The sequence below is a fragment of the Rhipicephalus microplus genome, unplaced genomic scaffold, assembly GCF_043290135.1.
Source record: "Rhipicephalus microplus isolate Deutch F79 unplaced genomic scaffold, USDA_Rmic scaffold_66, whole genome shotgun sequence".
NCBI lineage: Eukaryota > Metazoa > Arthropoda > Arachnida > Ixodida > Ixodidae > Rhipicephalus > Rhipicephalus microplus.
In genome coordinates this window covers 1,548,905-1,567,004 of record NW_027464639.1, presented here as the reverse complement: position 1 = coordinate 1,567,004, position 18,100 = coordinate 1,548,905, and the positions used below count along the sequence as shown (strand labels likewise).

At 48.3% G+C, this 18,100-nt stretch overlaps 1 protein-coding gene across 10 annotated transcripts in view; it reads left to right on the top strand.

Annotated features, from left to right (window-relative positions):
* LOC142790041 (uncharacterized) overlaps nt 1–18,100 on the top strand; it is a 467,642-nt gene that overhangs the window by 35,124 nt on the left and 414,418 nt on the right. For all 10 annotated transcript variants that reach the window (XM_075885074.1, XM_075885070.1, XM_075885072.1 and 7 more), the window contains exon 4: nt 5,975–6,201. In XM_075885074.1, the coding sequence (XP_075741189.1) occupies nt 5,975–6,201 (227 nt within the window). The remainder of the gene's footprint in view (nt 1–5,974; nt 6,202–18,100) is intronic.

Here is an 18,100-nt window from a genome sequence, read left to right as displayed (position 1 = left end):
TCCACCTTACTAATGTTCATTGAAAGATCATGCGAGATATTGGTGTATCCCTTAGATACAAACATGCAAATGCCCCTTTGTCTGTCTCCATGAAGTGCGCGAGATGTGTAACCCGGCAGCATGGCAGAATCCGAAAGCGTCTCCTGAAGCGAAATGGCGTGCGGCTTTTCAAAGTGAGAACGAATGAACTGCTGAAGAACTGCCTTCTTGCAGGTAAATCCCCAGCAGTTCCCTTGCCAAATCCTGAACTCTTTAGGCGGACGCGCCCTGGTTAGGCTCGAAAAATATGTGCCTGCGTTCGAGCACGTTGACCTTAGCGTCCAACGCACAGAAGTTAGCATCCAACGTATTGACCTTAGCATCCAGTGCGCTGAATTTGTCCGCTAAGGTATCGACCTTAACATGAACCAATGCGACTGTTTGGCTAAGTGACTGGAACATGTCTCTGATCTCAGTTTTAAAACTGCAGTTCCTCATGAAGTGCGTGCCTTGTCAAAGCCCTGTTTTCGTTGGACAACAGTACACTGCACTTTCATTGGTGTTTCAACGGGCGTCCCCGTGGGTTTTTCTACGGGCGTTTTCATGGCCGTTTCTATAGGCGTTTCCACGGGCGTTTCCATAGGCGTTCCCCCGCCGCGGTGGTCTAGTGGCGGTGGTCTAGTGGCTAAGGTACTCGGCTGCTGGCCCGCAGGTTGCGGGATCGAATCCCGGCTGCGGCGGCTGCATTTTCGATGGAGACGGAAATGTTGTAGGCCCTTGTTCTCAGATTTGGGTGCACGTTAAAGAACCCCAGGTTGTCGAAATTTCTGGAGCCCTCCACTACAGCATCTCATATTTATATGGTGGTTTTGGGATGTTAAACCCCACATCAATCAATCCATAGGTGTTTCAATGGGCGTTTCGAGTCTAGTGACCTGAGGAGGTTGTGGAGCCTCACTCTTGGCGTTATTAGCATTCTTAAGTGCGACTATCTCGACTCTAAGTTGCGCGGTCGCCTCCTTTAGTGCAGCATTCTCCCTTTCCAGCTGAAAAATTATATCATATTTCTGCTCTGGCAGCATGCCCCCATCACCTGTTTCTGGGAGCTTTTGACGCGATCAGCCCACTCGGTCGCTATAGCAGCAGGCACCTGAATGCTGACGGCCGGGCCCCGTGATCGGGAACAGCTCCGGGACTGAGAAATGCTTGTGGATCGGGGACCACTCCTGTATCGGAAGCGCCCCCTCGAGCTCCTGCACTGGGACCTGGACTTGTTGTTCGATTCGGACAGCTCATGTATCGGTGGGAAGTTCTTGGCAAAGTCGCGTCTCTCTCTCTTGCACAGTCTGACGATTTAAGGGGGGAGGTGGCTTTGAAAAAAAACTTTTTTATTTGTTGACCTACAGCAATGAAATTTGGCATGCATACTCATAAGTGTCTAGAATAGGGAAATATGCAGTTTCATCATGATAGCTTCAGTAGTTCTCAAGTTACATAATGCTACACAATCCAATTACATGGTCTGCTCGTGGAAAGCCTAGCGCTGCAACAAAACATGCCAGGAAGCTGCGAATGATGTTGATCTTTACTCAAAAGAAAGCTACAGGGTATGACACTCTCGGAATTTTTTAATAAGTTCTCGTTTTTTTTTTTTAGAGATCATCATGGCTGCCGACACACATTGTCAGAAACAATGGCACGGACAAATCATCGTCTAGAAAAATAACAGGGCCACAAAACAGAAATTGAAGATTGCTGTACCCACAAGCAGTGTTCAGGGATTCAGGGAAAAAAAACAGAATCATAATCGGTCCAGTCATTCTCGTGCTACTCTTTCCACGAGCAATGCACAATGTCCAAAACACACTTGTGAGAAAAAGCCTGTCGAAGTTTTCGACAGGCTTTTTTTCAATGAACTTTTTTGTTTCTCGTTGGATATTGATGAAAATTGGCACAGACACTAAGAATAACCTCACAGTGCTTTCATAAAAATTTTGAAGCGATACCACAAATACTTTACGAGAAACAAATTATTTCTTCACTGAACCATGTGGAGGGGCTGAGCATAATGTCAAAAAAAAAAAAAAAACAGTATTGAGAAAGCTGCATTTAAAGTTTCAACTTTTTTTTACATCTCTAAGACACCTAAAAATTGTGATCTCAGGTTTGTCTTGTGATATTTGACTTCTTTTCATGATTCACTCCTTTTCATGAGTTACAAGGAACAAGTATGCATTTCAAACAAAGTTCTTTGTATGAAGGAGTGGTGTGATAAGTATGACAGAAAAGATTGTAATTGAATAAAACCATATACTGAAATTATTAAACATACTTTTTTGTGCTGAAGTTGTAATTAGCATAATTAAGTACTTGATTACAAATATTCACTGAACTTTTTTTTTTATTTGGAGAGAGGTTTTATTGCATCAGAAAAATGGATCACACCATGACGGCCTATGCCTTCTTTCCAAATAACAAAGTTATGGGCAGAAGACTGGTGGCACGGGAATTTCTAGCACTATAAGTAATGACACGAAACGGGCATATAAAAATTCGTGCCCCTGATTTACACATGCTCTTTCGCCGCTCTAGCCGTGAAACGCATCATCTTACAGCCGGTCGCGGAAATTCTAATCTACAGCGATTCATTAACCTTGGAACATTCATAGACGTTCGTGGAGACATCAAGCACGGCTCCAAGCACGTCTGAATCGCATCACAAAAGCTTACTGACGGCACTCCATATGACCGTGGGGTGCGCGGCCGCGTGGACAGTGCAGCCGGCGCGTAATGCACTTGCCGGCGGCGTTCGATGACGATCCGCGAAATGAGTAACTACGAAGACAAAAAATCGGCCCGCACTGCACTTGGCATCGCATTTTCGAATGACGACGCGCGAAACTGCTAGCCGCTGTTCCGAGCGATCCTTGGCAGTGAAGGGGGGGGGGGGGATGACGAGCTTGACTGTGTTGTCCGCTGCCGATGCGTAAAATGCCCGTACAATATTCGGAGGAGCTAGCGAGTGATGTGGTACATTCCTTGCGAAGAAGCACGTCACCAAGAGTGCGCTTGCGCGTCGTTCCTGCCCGCAGTCTCGCTGTCTGCGGAGTTAGGCCTAAAGCCGACTCCGATGACGCGCCGCACTCGTAGACCGCCGCGCGCCCGCTCGTAGTAATCCGATCGTGCATCCGGTGCGGCCACTCGTAGTAATCAGGTCGTGCCGCCGCTTACAGCTTCGTTGCTTGTGAAGAAACACGTCGCCACGAATGCGCTAGCGGGTCGTTCCTGCCCGCAGTCGGCGAAGTTAGGGCTAAAGACGACTTCAATGACGCGCGGCGCTCGTAGACCGCGCTGACGCTCGTAGTAACCTGATCGCGCATCCGCTTACTGCTCGTAACTAAAGCGTAGTTATAAATTAAGTGATTATCAAGCCATGAACACGTCACGAAGTGGCGATTTTCGAGAGCCATGTCCTCGCGACGCACAAGCAGCAGACGACGATCTCCCGGAGCGAGCATCGGGCCAATGGCGAGGCAAGCTGAGGCAACATGGCAGCCACGGCCAATCAAGGGCCTCAAAACGACCTTCAAACATTTGCTTTTTGCTCGCTTGTTGTCAAAGGGAGGAGCCAGCTGAGGTGGGAAAGTTAAACACGGAAAAATGCTCTTTCCGATGAGCCCAAGAAGCCGGCTCCCGGCCCAAGCATAGCGAAGCTATTATTTTGTGAAAATCGCCGTTTTCTCGCCATTTCCAGAAATATTTTTGCTATCTAGGTGGGTGAAACGAATTTTCCGAAGCACTTCTGCACGGTTTTCAGTGTAGATATTTTGGAATCGGATAGAAAAAGGGTTCCAGAAACTGAAAACTTGAGTTTCAAAAAATCGATTTTTTTTGCCATTTTTCGCGATCCCAAAGCCGCGTCCCCCCTTAAGGTATCTCAAATCTTTGTGTATAGGTTCTGTCGGCCGTTGGATGAGGCCCTCCACAGAAGGCGCACTTCGGTGAGCAAACGTCCTGGTCGCCAGGGGAGGTGATTCCACAACCTCGACAGATAACATTTCCTGGAGTGGGACACACTTCAGCTCTGTGGCCTAATCTACCACAGGTGTAGCAGACGTCAGTATGCCGTCGGTAGAGGGTGCACTTGACTATGCTGGAACCACACATGACGTAATTTGGGACTCGGAAGTCCTTCAAAGAGGATAACGACTGTGGTAGAATTCTTGATTCGCCACACTTCGAGAACAGATTCCTCGGTTGAATAGGAAGTCTTCTGAGCTCTTCGTCCTCAATTTCCCTATCAATGTTTCTAATGTCCTTGCATGTGTTGTCGGGCGCAGCAATGTAAGAGCTAACCTCATACCCTGCGTTGATAACGGTGATGGTCTCTAGACTTGCGTAGGCCTTAGCGTTGGCTTGCGATGGCGTACTAATCACAACAATGTTCTGCACAGCGTTACGACAAACGATGTATTCTGCGATATCCGCAGCTGGGAAATGCGCCGCTGTCGAGAGGGCTTGAGAAATCCGGACGTTACTGGTACTCTTGACGTTCAGGCCTCCCCAAGGCCTAACAATGATTTGAAAATGCTTCCTTGGTAGATGAGGCAGCCTTGACGCTTTAGGTAGGCATTTCTTCACGTTGGCGGCAGATCGGGTGTCAGCGTTCTTGCTGTATGGTGGGCCTTGAACTTCAGCGCCCGCCCTGAGTGCTTTAGTTGACTTACGCTTACAAAGCGCCGTTGTCCATCCAGAACACTGGAATTCTTCAGGAGAAATGTCCTCCCCTTGCACAGTGACTTGCATAGCTATCTTGAAAGCTGAAATGTGCTGAGCCTTTCGTTAGGCTTAGCTAAGCCTAACTTTAGGCCTAGCAAGCCACAGTGTGGTCTAACAAAAAAGTCCTTCAAAATTCGGTAAAAGATCCATCCCCGTGACAAAATTGTTTACACGTCTTCAAGACTTCGGGCGCCAACTGGAGCAAAAGGAATCAAACACATAGCTAACTTTCACAGAAAAAAAAAAGTGAACAAGCAGGAGCCGATGTTTAGACGACCGCATAAATCGGCTCCCTCTAGCATTTTCTGACCTGCGAGAGTGGGGGGGACATCTGTTGTGATGGTTTAATTACGGCCAATGATGATGCCGACACTGCGGAACCGTGCACAAGTTGGGGCATTGTGAATGAAGTACGTAGCGAGAGCGATTTGTAGGAATCGGATTGCGAGAACGACTGAACTTTGGAGCCAGTGCCTCATGCAGCTTATGCCACGGGCCTCAGCGAACGAGCAATTTGCCGTTTTAAATGAACTCGATACCACCCTTATCGCTTCTGTTCTTCGATACACAAGCGTCACGCATTTTTTGAACCGAAAAGTTTGTGTTTTCACTCGCAACTTTTTTTAAAAGCTTTGTTTCATTTACTATGAACTTCAGGATGCAGCGAACGGATGCCACGTCCCGCTCAGGTTCATTATAAGCGGGCTCGACTGTGTTTCGAATACTTCGAATAGTACAATTCTAGTGCCAGTCAAACAGAGTAGCAAAAATTGTTAGAAAAGTATTTCATATATTTGTGCACTTCTACAAAGAAAATATTTTCCGTGCGGCCCTACAATATGGCAGTTAAATCAGATACATCGGAGCACTAGGCTCACTTTGTAGCTCATTAGTTCCAGTTTGCTCTTTAGATGCCAAAGAAAGTATGCCAGGAAACGGCATACATTGATTCACACCCGCCTAGCCATTGAGATTTATCAAGCTTGGTATAGCATTTGTGCTGAACTTGTTCTTTTCTGAAAATGTGATGTCTGTACTTCTGCAAAGCTGATCATTTACCGGGGTTGAAGCTTAAACTTGTCATTTCTTTCAGTAAGCTGACATTGTGCAAGAGAGAGAGCCTGTTTGTAAAGAGCGAAATTCTGGCATTGCAGTTCTACTTGCTCAAATTTACGTTAGGCAGAAAGAGAGAAATGTGCACATTAATTTCCCACAGCCCAGCCCCAGTGAACGCTCAAGCAGATAGCGAGCCGCCTCGCTATTTCTTGCGAAGCCATGCTCGGCAGGTCTCGCACGAGCATGTTGCCGAGAAGCGAAAGCTGGAGGCCAGGGGGAAGAGCAGTGGCAAGAGGTGCCTGTGGAGCCCCCCTGAGCAGGCCCAGCCCACGGAGGATCCGGCGTCAGCCAGTCCCGGCCAGCATTGCAGCCAGGGACTGCCTCACGGTGGGAGGACATATTTCGTATAACATTTGTTCTGGTCAATCATGTTGCTAGTGATGTTGAACTAAAATGTTTTCCACTGTATGACATCGGAAAGAACAGTGGTGCTAATTGTGCCATTTAGGTACAGTGCCATCTTCCTGTGCCTTGTTGCGCATATTCGAGTAAAGCTTGCACCAACTGCACAAAAGTCCACCAACTCTTCTAGTTTACACAACATTGTAGACCATTTGTAGTCCAAAAATATTTCTTGTCACGACAAACACTATGCAGCTTTTCCAAAGTGCCCTGATGCTCAATTCATTACAGCAATGCACTTTTTGTCACAATATATTCAGCCTAATCAGTCTTCGCCACTGCATACATCGCCATTGTTGCAAGATGAACATGCCGTCAACAATTGCACATATTTGTTAGCGAACTGACATTAAGGCGTAGAGAAGTGATCATATCGTTCACAAGTCACTTCGCGTTTCATAATGTAGCCATCACCGACAAGCAGTAACAGCTACCGTATATATTCGCATAATGATCGCACTTTTTTTTTTTTTTTTCAAGAAACTGACTCCAACTTCGGGATGCGATCATTACGCGGGGTAAATTTCCCGTGAAAATGTATTCTGAGCACCGGAAACGCGAAAAAGTCGCTAATCAGAATGCTTACAGTAGCTATCATGAACATAACCAAAAATAAAAGTAAATTAAGGCTTATGATTGTAATAAAATGCACGCATTACGCAGGAGCTACATGCATGGCACACTTCCCTTTTATTTTTTACCGCTCCTACCCCCCTAACGTTCATTCAGACTCTGAAGCATCACTGGCGTCAGTGTCGTCGCCGCACGGTTACCTGTCGGAACCCGCAGTTTTTCACTCTCCCACAGAGGGTCATCTTCCATGCCGTAGAGCGCGTTGTAAAAGCCAGCGACAGTCCATTCCGCCGCATAAAGCTTGTCGTCCAGCCGGAACTGGCGCGGATGTCTTTTGTGGCTATTCCGAGCCTCCGGGAAACTGCACGCCTGCGTCCGTATCATGTCTAATGACACTGCATAACTGTTCTTGTGCATGTCCTTCACATATTCGAGCACTGCCTTTTCAATGTCTGGGAACTTGCCAGATTTAGGTCCACGGAAAGCCCATTGCGTGCTGTTAGTAGCCATGAGCATGTCGCGCTGTTTTTTCCGATGTCGGATCCGGATTTCGTCTACGCCGAAATGTCTGCCGGCAACGCGGTCCCCGTGCCCTAGCGCGTAGTCAAGCGCCTTCAGCTTGAACGCCGCAGTGAAGCTCGCATACCGCCCCATGGTGAAACAACGCTTCAACAGATGATCACAAAGCACACAAAAAAAAAAGAGGTTTCAGGAAACAAAAAACATTGCTGCGGGATGAACACGAGTCGACCAACAGGCGGCCGCCGCTGTAACAGAGTGGGATGTCAAAACAAACATGGCGGCTGACGGAGCGAAGCCACAGCATTATTTTTCTTCTTTGCGTCAGTTATGGAGGTTGTGAGTACGTCACACGCGTGAAAACAGTTTCTTCCATCTAAATAAGGAATGCTTTCATTTAAGTAGGTAAATTTACGGCACTAGCATAGTGATGCCCGCTTTCAGATCACAGAAACAATGATAGGTGCGTTCAGCTAGACTTCGCACATGACATGTCGATGCGGCAAGTTCAGGTTGTGATCAATACACGGGGGGGAAAAAAAAAAAAAAAAACGTTGAATTTAGACGACAGTTTAGGGGTGCGGTCATTATGCGAGTGCGATTATTACGCGAGTAAATATATACTGTATTTACTCGCATAATCGGCGCACTCGCATAATAGGCGCACCCCTAGTTTGGTCGCGGAAAATTCGATTTTTTTTTATTTCCGCGCATAATAGGCGCACCCCGAACTTGGCCGTGATCAGAAACGATTCTACCCCCCAGCGGTACAGTTGTAACGCGGTCCCCGTACCTTGAAGAAAAAAAAGAAGGCAAATCGACGAGCGAATAAAAAAATTCGAAGTGCAACGACCTAACCAACATGTTTGTCGAAATAAAACTTGAAAAAAAAAAAAGCGTCCATGAGCGAAAAAAAAAAAAAAACGGCTGTTCCATCAATTACTGATACCCCCCAAATCGCCGCGCTTTTTGGAGGTCACGTGTACAACGTCGGGGGCTCGATCGCCATCACCACCATCGGAGAAAAAGAAACGCCATTTTGCAAGCGGTGTGCGTATGTTGTGGTCGTGTATTGAACTTTGGTTCCACCATGGGGAAGTACGCGAGCTACACGGCTGGGTTTAAACTGAAGGCAGTGCAGTACGCGCTGGAGCACGGCAACCGGGCTGCAAGCAGGCATTTCGGCATTGGAGAAACCAGTATTCGGTACTGGAGGGACCAAGAAGAAAAACGTAAGGTGACGAAGAAGACATGACGGGCTTTCCGCGGTGCCAAGACCGGCAGGTATCCGAACGTCGAAGAGCAACTGGTCCGGCATATACGGGAGCTACGACAAGACGGCTGTGCTGTGTCGTTGGATATTGTGCAGACTGAGGCGCGCAGAATAGCCTAAGCGCAGGGCATTGAAGCAAGAGTTCAAAGCCAGCTCCGGATGGACAACTCGTTTCATGCGGCGCCATGGCCTCGCACTGCGAAGGCAGACTACCTTGTGCCAGCGCTTGCCCGCAGCATATGAGGACAAAGTGGTGGACTTCCACAGTTTTGTTATAAAGCTCCGACAGCAGAAAGACTTCATTTTGTCCCAGATCGGCAACGCTGATCAGACCCCCCTTTGGTTTGATATGCCGTGAAACACGACAGTGGAGGAGAAAGGTGCACGGAGCGTCATCGTCAGAACGTCTGGCGCTTATAAACAACGATGCACCGTAATGCTGGCGGTGACAGCGGATGGGCGTAAGCTACCACCTTACGTTATTTTTAAACGTAAGACGCTCCCAAAGGCGAAATTCCCTCAAGGCATCTACGTCAGAGTCCAGGAAAAAGGCTGGATGAGCGCGGAACTCATGGTGGATTGGGTGAAAACAGGGGTCGGCGGCCGGGTGGTCTGTTGTTGCCATCCATGCTTGTCCTGGACAGTTTTCGTGGGCACCTAGTAGACCGCGTACGAGATGAGCTAAAGGAGCTGCGCACAGATCTGGCAGTGATTCTGGGCGGCCTCACATCGATACTGCAGCCTTTGAACGTGTCCTTGAATAAACGTTTCAAGGACAATGTTCGAAGGCTGTACACCACCTGGATGGCTGGAGGACAACATCAGCTGACTCCAGGTGGTAAGATTAAGAGGCCGCCTGTGGAAATGCTGTGAGCTTGGATCGTGGAAGCGTGGCAGGTGATCTCCGACGAAGTCGTCTGGAAAAGCTTCAAGTAGACGGGTATCTCGAACGCACTCGATGCGAGTGAGGATGACATGTTGTGGGGTGCGGATGATTCGGACACCGAAAACGAATCCCCGCTCGGCGAGGATGAATGTGTGATCTCCGACTCGGACTCCGAATAGGGAAAAGAAGGAACAGCTACGACTTTTGTGTAAATAAATTTTATGTGTGTGTGTGCAGTTGACGGCTCTCGCTTGTTCATTAAAAGGTACGTAGGTATGTTTGTTTTATGCTGAATTAATTGGTAAATGATAAAGTCGCCTTTTACTTGACAATTGTGCAGATTTAAAGCGCGAGAACCGAGTTGAAAAAATTTTCGAAAATTTTACCCCGTGTAATTGGCGCACCCCTAACTTCGAGCTGGATTTTCTGAAAAAAAAGTGTGCCTATTATGCGAGTCAATACGGTATTGGCATTGGAGACTCGTGTGTTCAAAAGCTTTTATGATATAAAAAAAAACTACATGTCTCTTGATCACACTGGGCAATGTTCTCCATTATGTCTATAATAAAGCCAAGGCAATGATGCCCACTTTTAGTTCATCTGGTATGATGAGTTGCAACGTCTGCTTGAGCACGTCCAAGCACTTTTCGTGCGGCTTGATTGTGAAGCTGGCATAACTTAGGTGGCAAGCCACCGTGGACCACATGGCCAGCCACAAACAAAGAACTCTTATGCGCTTCCCGAATGCCATCAGAACAATCAGTGTTGTCATCAATTGGCAACAAAAAAGTTCAGTTTTACCTCAAGGGTGAAGAACTGAATGTAATAGCAGTGAAACGAAATGCTGTACAAAGTAAGGCTGGCAGCTAACTTTTTTTAATGTGATGTCACAAAACACCGGAAAGTGCTAGTGTAAGCGAATGCAGGCTCTTCGTGGAGAGATGCTTTTTTTTACACAATGCGTCCGTGTAGACAGTGCAACACGTAGCAGGGTATACGAGCCAACTGCTGATGCCTGTTGAGGTAGTACGCATGCCCGTAGAGTTCAAATTCACGATTGCTTCAGGAGCGAGACCTCTGCCCAATCTCCATATCCCTTACTACTTGTTTAGGACCTGCGAGGCATTCGCCTCTTCAGAAAGCCACTTCAGAAAGAGCAACACTTTTCGCACACTCTACTTCGAAGTGTGTTTGAGCTGCCCACTGATGGCTGCTGAACTAGGACGCACGCCAGTGCCTTTAGAAGCAAAGTTCACCCCTTTCGTCTTTTCGTGTTTATTCAAGACTGGCAGGTTGTTTCCTTTCTGCTTGGACAGCAATCCTCCCAAGCGGGGTGTTTACATGCGCCCTCTGAGCATTAAAGATGGGCCAGCTAGTAATATTTTTGTTTCAGCTGCGTTCATCGTCCCTGCACGAGCGCATTTCTCTGAGTAGTGTATACGATGGGTGATGGCATGTTATCAGTTTTGGCATGACATGGGATGTAGCAGCGACTGCAGAAATCCGTTGAGTGTGTTGATATTGCTGTAACAATAATAAAGTTATTGCACAATTCACCTTAGTGTTAAAAAAAATGAAGCATTCGACAAATGTTGCTTATTATGTGCTGTGAAATAGGGCGACATATGCTCTGACTGTTCTCTCTGACTGCTCAAGAAGGCCATTGTGGCTCCTCAAAGCTTGCTACAAAAGGCACATTTGCCTGCTCCTAGGACTACTCCCAAACCTATGTACACTGTTCTACCCTTGAGAGGGACAAAGAAGCCTTTTCTATTTACAATAAGTTTTGTTTAAGAACTAAACACTTCATATGCATCCATAGTTATATAACACACTGTTTAATGAACCGTGATGAAGTTTCACTGTTTATTATTTTTTTCTTTTTGGTAAAGCCATCTCAGTGACACACACTACATTTTTTTTAAGCCTTCTTTCCGTAGTCGATTTACTTTTGCTTGCTCTGCTCAGGGTTCGCACAGCCCCTTGAAATTCTTCAATATCATTGATATTGACAATATTAGTTCCAGGTCCCTTGAAACTTGTTGAATGCCCTGAACTCCTTGTAATTCTTGGAAATGCTGTGTAACAACCTCTAGCTCATTTCAAACGCCCCTTTTGCTCAAGAATGACAATGAAAGCAAGCTGTGTTGACAAAACGGTGTTCATGAAATATCACAGACTAGACAAAGTCTATCTATCGGAAATTAAATATAATCCAAGTCATATCGCTTGGTCGTGCCATGGTTTCTAAATTGGCTATAGTCTGCCATCTTTGTGCACTCTCGAGCTAGGCCATGTCCACAGCTATAAAGGTAGTGCTGCCATCCATTGTAGCGAGTGCCGTAGAAGTTGTGCAGGTGGAATCAGTGGCGCATCTTGCCTAAATTTTTTAATATTGTGCTCCTACATGGAAGACTCATTTCTGCTCTGTTTTTTTTTTGGGGGGGGGGGGGGGGGTAGGGGGAGCAATCTCATTCATAATCGGGGGAAAAAGAGGAGACTCGTTGAAGATTGTCCATTGACTGGCATGGCCTCATAGCACAGCGCTTGACGATGGCAGGCATCGCTCCCTGTGCCATCACGACACCTGCACTGGGCACACTAGGGAGTGGTATTTTGTCTGTCAGGCTTGTGTGTGCAATTTCACCCAGTACACAGTACATTTTCTTTAAAAAAAATTTCAGGCGGAAAGTTCTGGTTCCAGCTTGCGTGGCTTCATCGTACGGTATATCACAACTTAGTGCGATCGGAATCAAGTTATCTTTATCCAACCAAGATCACGATACAGTCGAATGTCGATTATACGTCCCCCGGTTTTGCGGCGACCGGCGCTTTACGACGGTCGTCGGTTTAGTTCGACAATATTCCCCATAGAAATAAAGTATTCAAAAGCCCAGTTTCATGCGAACTTCAAATCTTACAACCCTCAGATTTCATCCGAAAGGAAAAAAAACACCTTCACTTGAATCAAACATTGACTCTGATATTCACGAGTGCAAAATATGAACTTGTATTCTCCTAGGTTCATGATTGGAAAAGTAGCGAGTGAGAGAGGATGTCTTGTTAGGATGGAAAATTTACTCTCCTTGAAGTTCATGCTACATGAGCCCCGATCACATGGGTACGTATCTGGGGTCTTTACCTGGTTGAGGTCCAGCGACTCAGAGTAGCTTCAGCCAGCCAAAAAGCTGATATTTTCACGTTTTGGGTTCGTAGGAACTTTGCCTACTCAACATACAACTGATATCTTGTCTTTTTCACACTCACAGTCTCAGGCTTGTACTCGCATAAGAATGTGACATAGCTGTTATGATGCAAAATTACTTTCGCTCGACGTCAACGTTCATAAAAGGGAGAAAGCACTAGTAGTACCTCACAGGGCAACAAATTACAACGCACATAGCACAAGTCGCGCACTAAGGCATTCTAGACAAGCTTGTGGTCTGTCACCATTGCGTGATAGTGATTACATTGTGTCTCACTCTTCTTATGGGCAGGCAATTCGGGCAGGCGATTTTCGGACTGTTTATCATATTGTTACGTGATTTCGTCTGACTGAAAGAGGGCATAGTGGGGCATACCCAAGTAAGGTGCCTCAGACTTCGAGTGAAGAAGTGGAAGTTGTCGGTGAGCTGCGTTGTGGCTGCGGACTGACAACTGTTATTTTCCACGTAACATTTTGGTGGAGGTGCTGGGTACTCTTCTGACAACGGAGCTACGCAGTGGACGCCTGAAGTCTGCTACCATGGCTCTGGGTGAGGATACGGCTTCGCCACCTACCTCAGCAACGACAGCAACCCGGTACGTCGCCCTAACGCAACCCCGTGATCCCGGTACCTTTACTGGAGAGGACAACGCGAATGTGGACAAGTGGCTTAGCATGTACGAGCGCATCAGCAAGCAATATGGCTGGGACCCAACCGTTATGCTTGCGAATGTCATTTTCTATCTTGACAAGACCCCTCGCACATAGTTTGAGACCCACGAGCACGAAATCACAAGCTGGGAAATGTTTAAACAACAGCTCCGCAACCTTTTTGGCAACCCGTTTGGTCAACAGCTTGATGCCCGAAAGCAATTGGCTGTACGTACACAGACGTCCACTGAGCCCTACTTGACTTATATTCAAGACGTCTTAGCGTTGTGTCAAAGGGCCGATCCCAACATGACTGAGGCCGACAAGATTTCGCACGTTTTAATAGGAATCGCCGACGATGCGTTCAGCCTGCTTGTATTTACCAACGTAACGACCATCGACGCCGTGATCAAAGAGTGCCGCCGTCTCGAGCAGGCGAAGAGTCGACGCATTTTGCAGCAGTTTCAGCGCCTACCCAACACCGCGGCAACGTCATCTTGTGAAGCCACTCCTTGTCATCCGTCTACAACCGAAGACGTGACGCGCATCGTCCGACGTGAACTCGAGGCCGCTTACCCGGCTGCCATCAAACCGACGTTGCCCGACGCCTCAACGCCAGCTGTCGCCTTGATCCAGGCTGTTGTCCGCCAGGAATTCGCTAACTTTGGTATCCTGTCCACTGCATCCACACTGGATAATACTGGTCCCTCGATAGCTTCTGTGGACATGAGACGTCGCCGTCCGTACTCTATTCGAACCAGGAACCCGTCTGAATGGCGAACAGCTGATAAGTCAATCTGCTTCCGCTTTGGTCGCGCAGGACACATCGCTCGTTACTGCCGCAGCCAACGGCCATCTATGTCTTCTCGCTCGTACCCCGCTTACAGTAACTCATTCCGTCCACCAAACCACCGTTATCCGGCCCGCACTCAGTCTAGAGCATTTACTTCCCCTGAGGACTACGGCCACCCTGCCCTGTCGTCGCCACCGTCTCAAAGCCGCCCTTCTCGTTCAAACACGCGTCGCCGCTCTCCCTCGCCATCGTTCAACCGCCGCATGTCCCCGGAAAACTACCATAATTACTCGAATCTAACGCGCACCTTTTTTCCGGTTAAGCGAGTTCATAAATCGCATGCGCGTTAGAATCGAGTACGAACAAAAAAATTACGGCCAATCTATTGCCATCGGCAAATCTAAAATGGCCGCCCCCTACGTGCGTCGGCATGGCGCGTCGTCCATTTCTGCCTATGTGTTTCTCATGTGCGGCACTTCGTACGTGTGCTGAGGAGTTCGTCATCTAGTAGTGCATTAGCATCGACGGCGTGGAATGGCCGACTCCAAGAACTCGAGTGCACCATGATGCCGCTTTTAAAAGAAAAGTCATCGCGTGTGCAGAAACGGACTGAAATCGGGCCGCATCGCGGTCGTTCGTGCGTGCGGGACCGGCGGAAACAAAAGCAGAAGATTTTCGACAGCAAAGCTTTACGCAAAGGCTTCAGTGGACCACAGCAGGGTCGGTTTCCGCAAATTAAAGAGCTGCTCGGCGAGTATGTGCTTTAGCAGCGAGCAGCACAGCGGCCCGTGACGGCAGAACTGCTCCAAGTGCGGGCTATACAATTAGTCTTAGAAAAATGTCTAATGCGGAGCCAGTTTTAAGCGAGCAGGTGCTGGCTAACTAACTTTATGAAGAGGAAAGGCTTTTGCCTCCGGAGGGGAACATGCATATGCGAAAAGTTTTGCGGAGGAGTACGATGAAAAGCTTCACAGTTTTCAGAGGTTCGTCCTAAACTTGCGGCGCAACAACGACTACCTGCATGGGCAAATCGGGAATGCCGATCAGACGCCTCTTTACTTCGACATGCCTGGCACCACAACCGTCGAGAAGAAGGGGGCGAAGCAAGTTCGCGTGCTGACATCGGTCCACGGTAAAACTGAAGTGACGGCAATGCTCTGTTACACGTCAGATGGGCACAAGCTTCGCCCATACCTCATATTTAAATGGAAGACGCTCCCGAAAGGAGTCGTTTTTTCGAGTGGTGTGATCATGCGGGCCAGCGAGAAAAAATGGGTGCGAGTTGCAATCGATGTCTTACGTTTTTTTTTTTTTTTTCCGCGGTGGAAATTGGGTGCGCGTTACAATTGAGGGTGCGGTAGAATTGAGTAAATACAGTAGGCTGCGCAGCTTCTGGAGGTGAAGCTGCCCTGTCGACCTTACCCAAAAATCCTCTGTTGCCCTTACGTTTGAACCCGAACACCCTAGAAGTATATGTTGATGGCACACCTGTTGAAGCTTTGATAGATACGGGCGCTCACGTCTGTATTATGAGTTCGCGTTTTCGTCGTCGCATGAAGAAGGTCCTCAAGCCCCCCTTGACCAGTGTCGTCCAAGTTGCAGATGGTGCAAAAGTCCCTGTCGTCGGTATGTGCACAGCTCAACTTACCGTAGCCGGTCATCAAGTGGTCGTCCTTTTTACCGTGCTTGAAACATGTCCCCACGACCTCATACTAGGCCTCGATTTTCTTGCCGCCAACTCTGCTCTGATTGATTGCTCCGCTGGTGTGCTCCGCCTTGAACTGCCACAAATCAGTGCCGCCCCGTACCAACCTACGTGCCGATTACAATGCAGCGATTTTGTTCGCCTGCCCTCCAAAACTGTGATGTACGTCGATTTTCTGTGCTCACCAGCTGTGCCCGACGGTGACTATTACGCTCCGCCTCTCACCGACGTACTCCTTGCGCACAATGTTGCAGTGCCCTATTCGGTGCTCAGCATCACAGATAACAAAACTTGTCTACCTCTTGCCAATTTCGGCTACATGAATCATGTGCTTCCACAAGGCATTTCTGTGGCCCACCTGTGCCCGTTGCTCGATTCACAAATTGAAGTGCTTGCCCTAGACACACTTGTTTCACCGCAGCGCACATCACTCGCAACACATTTGGGCAGCCGTCAAATTGTAGACATGATCGCCACTGATCTTCCGCCTCTGCAAGTTGAAGCCCTACAACATCTTCTCGAGGCCTACCAGTATATTTTCGATTTTGCTGACCGACCTCTTGGGCAGATGTCCTTTGTCCAGCATCGCATGCACACAGGTGATGCCAACCCTGTTCACCGCCGTCCCTACAGCGTGTCTGCTTTTGAGCGGAGCATAATTCAGAAGGAGGTGAACAAGATGCTAGCGAAGGACATTATTGAACCATCCTCCAGTCCCTGGGCATCCCCGGTGGTATTAGTTAAAAAGGACGGATCGTGGCGATTTTGTGTGGACTATCGCCACCTTAACAACATCACCAAGAAAGACGCATACCCTCTGCCCTACATTGATGACGCCCTTGATTGCCTCTATGGTGCCGCCTACTTTTCTTCCATCGATCTTCGTTCTGGTTATTGGCAGATTGCCGTAGACCCCATGGACCGAGAGAAGACGGCTTTTGTAACACCCAATGGCCTCTACCAATTCAAAGTCATGCCTTTCGGCTTATGTAATGCCCCCGCCACCTTTGAACGAATGATGGACTCCCTGTTCCATGGATTCAAGTGGTCTACGTGTCTTTGTTATCTGGATGACGTGATTGTGTTTGCTCCCACTTTTGAAGCGCACCTTGAGAGACTGTCGAAAATTCTTGATGTATTCCGTCTTGCCGGCCTTCAGCTGAATTCATCCAAGTGCCGGTTTGGTCGCCGTCGCATTACATTACTTGGACATATTGTTGACGCTTACGGCGTACAGCCTTACCCAGAAAAAGTTCGAGCTGTGAAGGACTTTCCTGTGCAGAAAACCGCTAAAGATGTCCGCAGCTTTGTGGGGCTCTGCTCCTATTTTCGGCGGTTCATCAAGAACTTCGCAGAAATCGCTCGGCCCCTAACAGATTTACTCGAACCAGATGAGACGTTTACCTGGGGTCCCTCGCAAGCAGCAGCATTTTCCGACCTGACCACTTTGCTCACTTCTTCTCCTGTGCTGGCTCACTTCGACCCTACGGCACCGACCGAAGTGCGCACCGATGCCAGCGGTTACGGAATAGGCGCTGTGTTGGCTCAGCGACAACGTGGGCAGCGTCGCGTGATAGCTTATGCCAGCAGGCTGCTGTCCACCTCGGAGCGTAATTATTCCATCACAGAGCGCGAAAGCCTAGCGCTGGTGTGGGCAGTCGCGAAATTTCGCCCTTACTTATACGGCCGACCATTTATAGTTCTTACCGGCCACCACTCTCTCTGCTGGCTCGCCTCCCTCAAAGATCCCACAGGTCGTCTCGCCCGCTGGGCACTCCGCCTCCAGGAGTATTCTTACACCGTAGTGTACAAATCAGGAAAACTGTACAAAGATGTGGATTGTCTGTCACGCTACCCTGTGGCCGACTGCGATCCTACGAGCACTGATTCTGTGGGCTGCGTCCTTTCCATTTCCCAGCTGCTTCATCTCGGGGACGAGCAGCGTCGCGATCCGGATATCAGCCGCCTAATACAACAGCTGGAATCTTCACCGCAAGACGCTTCTGTTCGCATGTTTACCTTAAAGGACGACACCTTATATCGGCGTAATTTATCGCCCAGTGGTCACGACCTACTTCTGGTCATACCAAAGCACCTGCGTTCCACAGTCCTACGCGGGCTCCATGACGCGCCAACCGCGGGTCACCTTGGTGTCTCTCGCACATATGACCGTGTGCGCCGCCGCTTCTACTGGCCTGGCCTTTCACGCTCTGTACGTC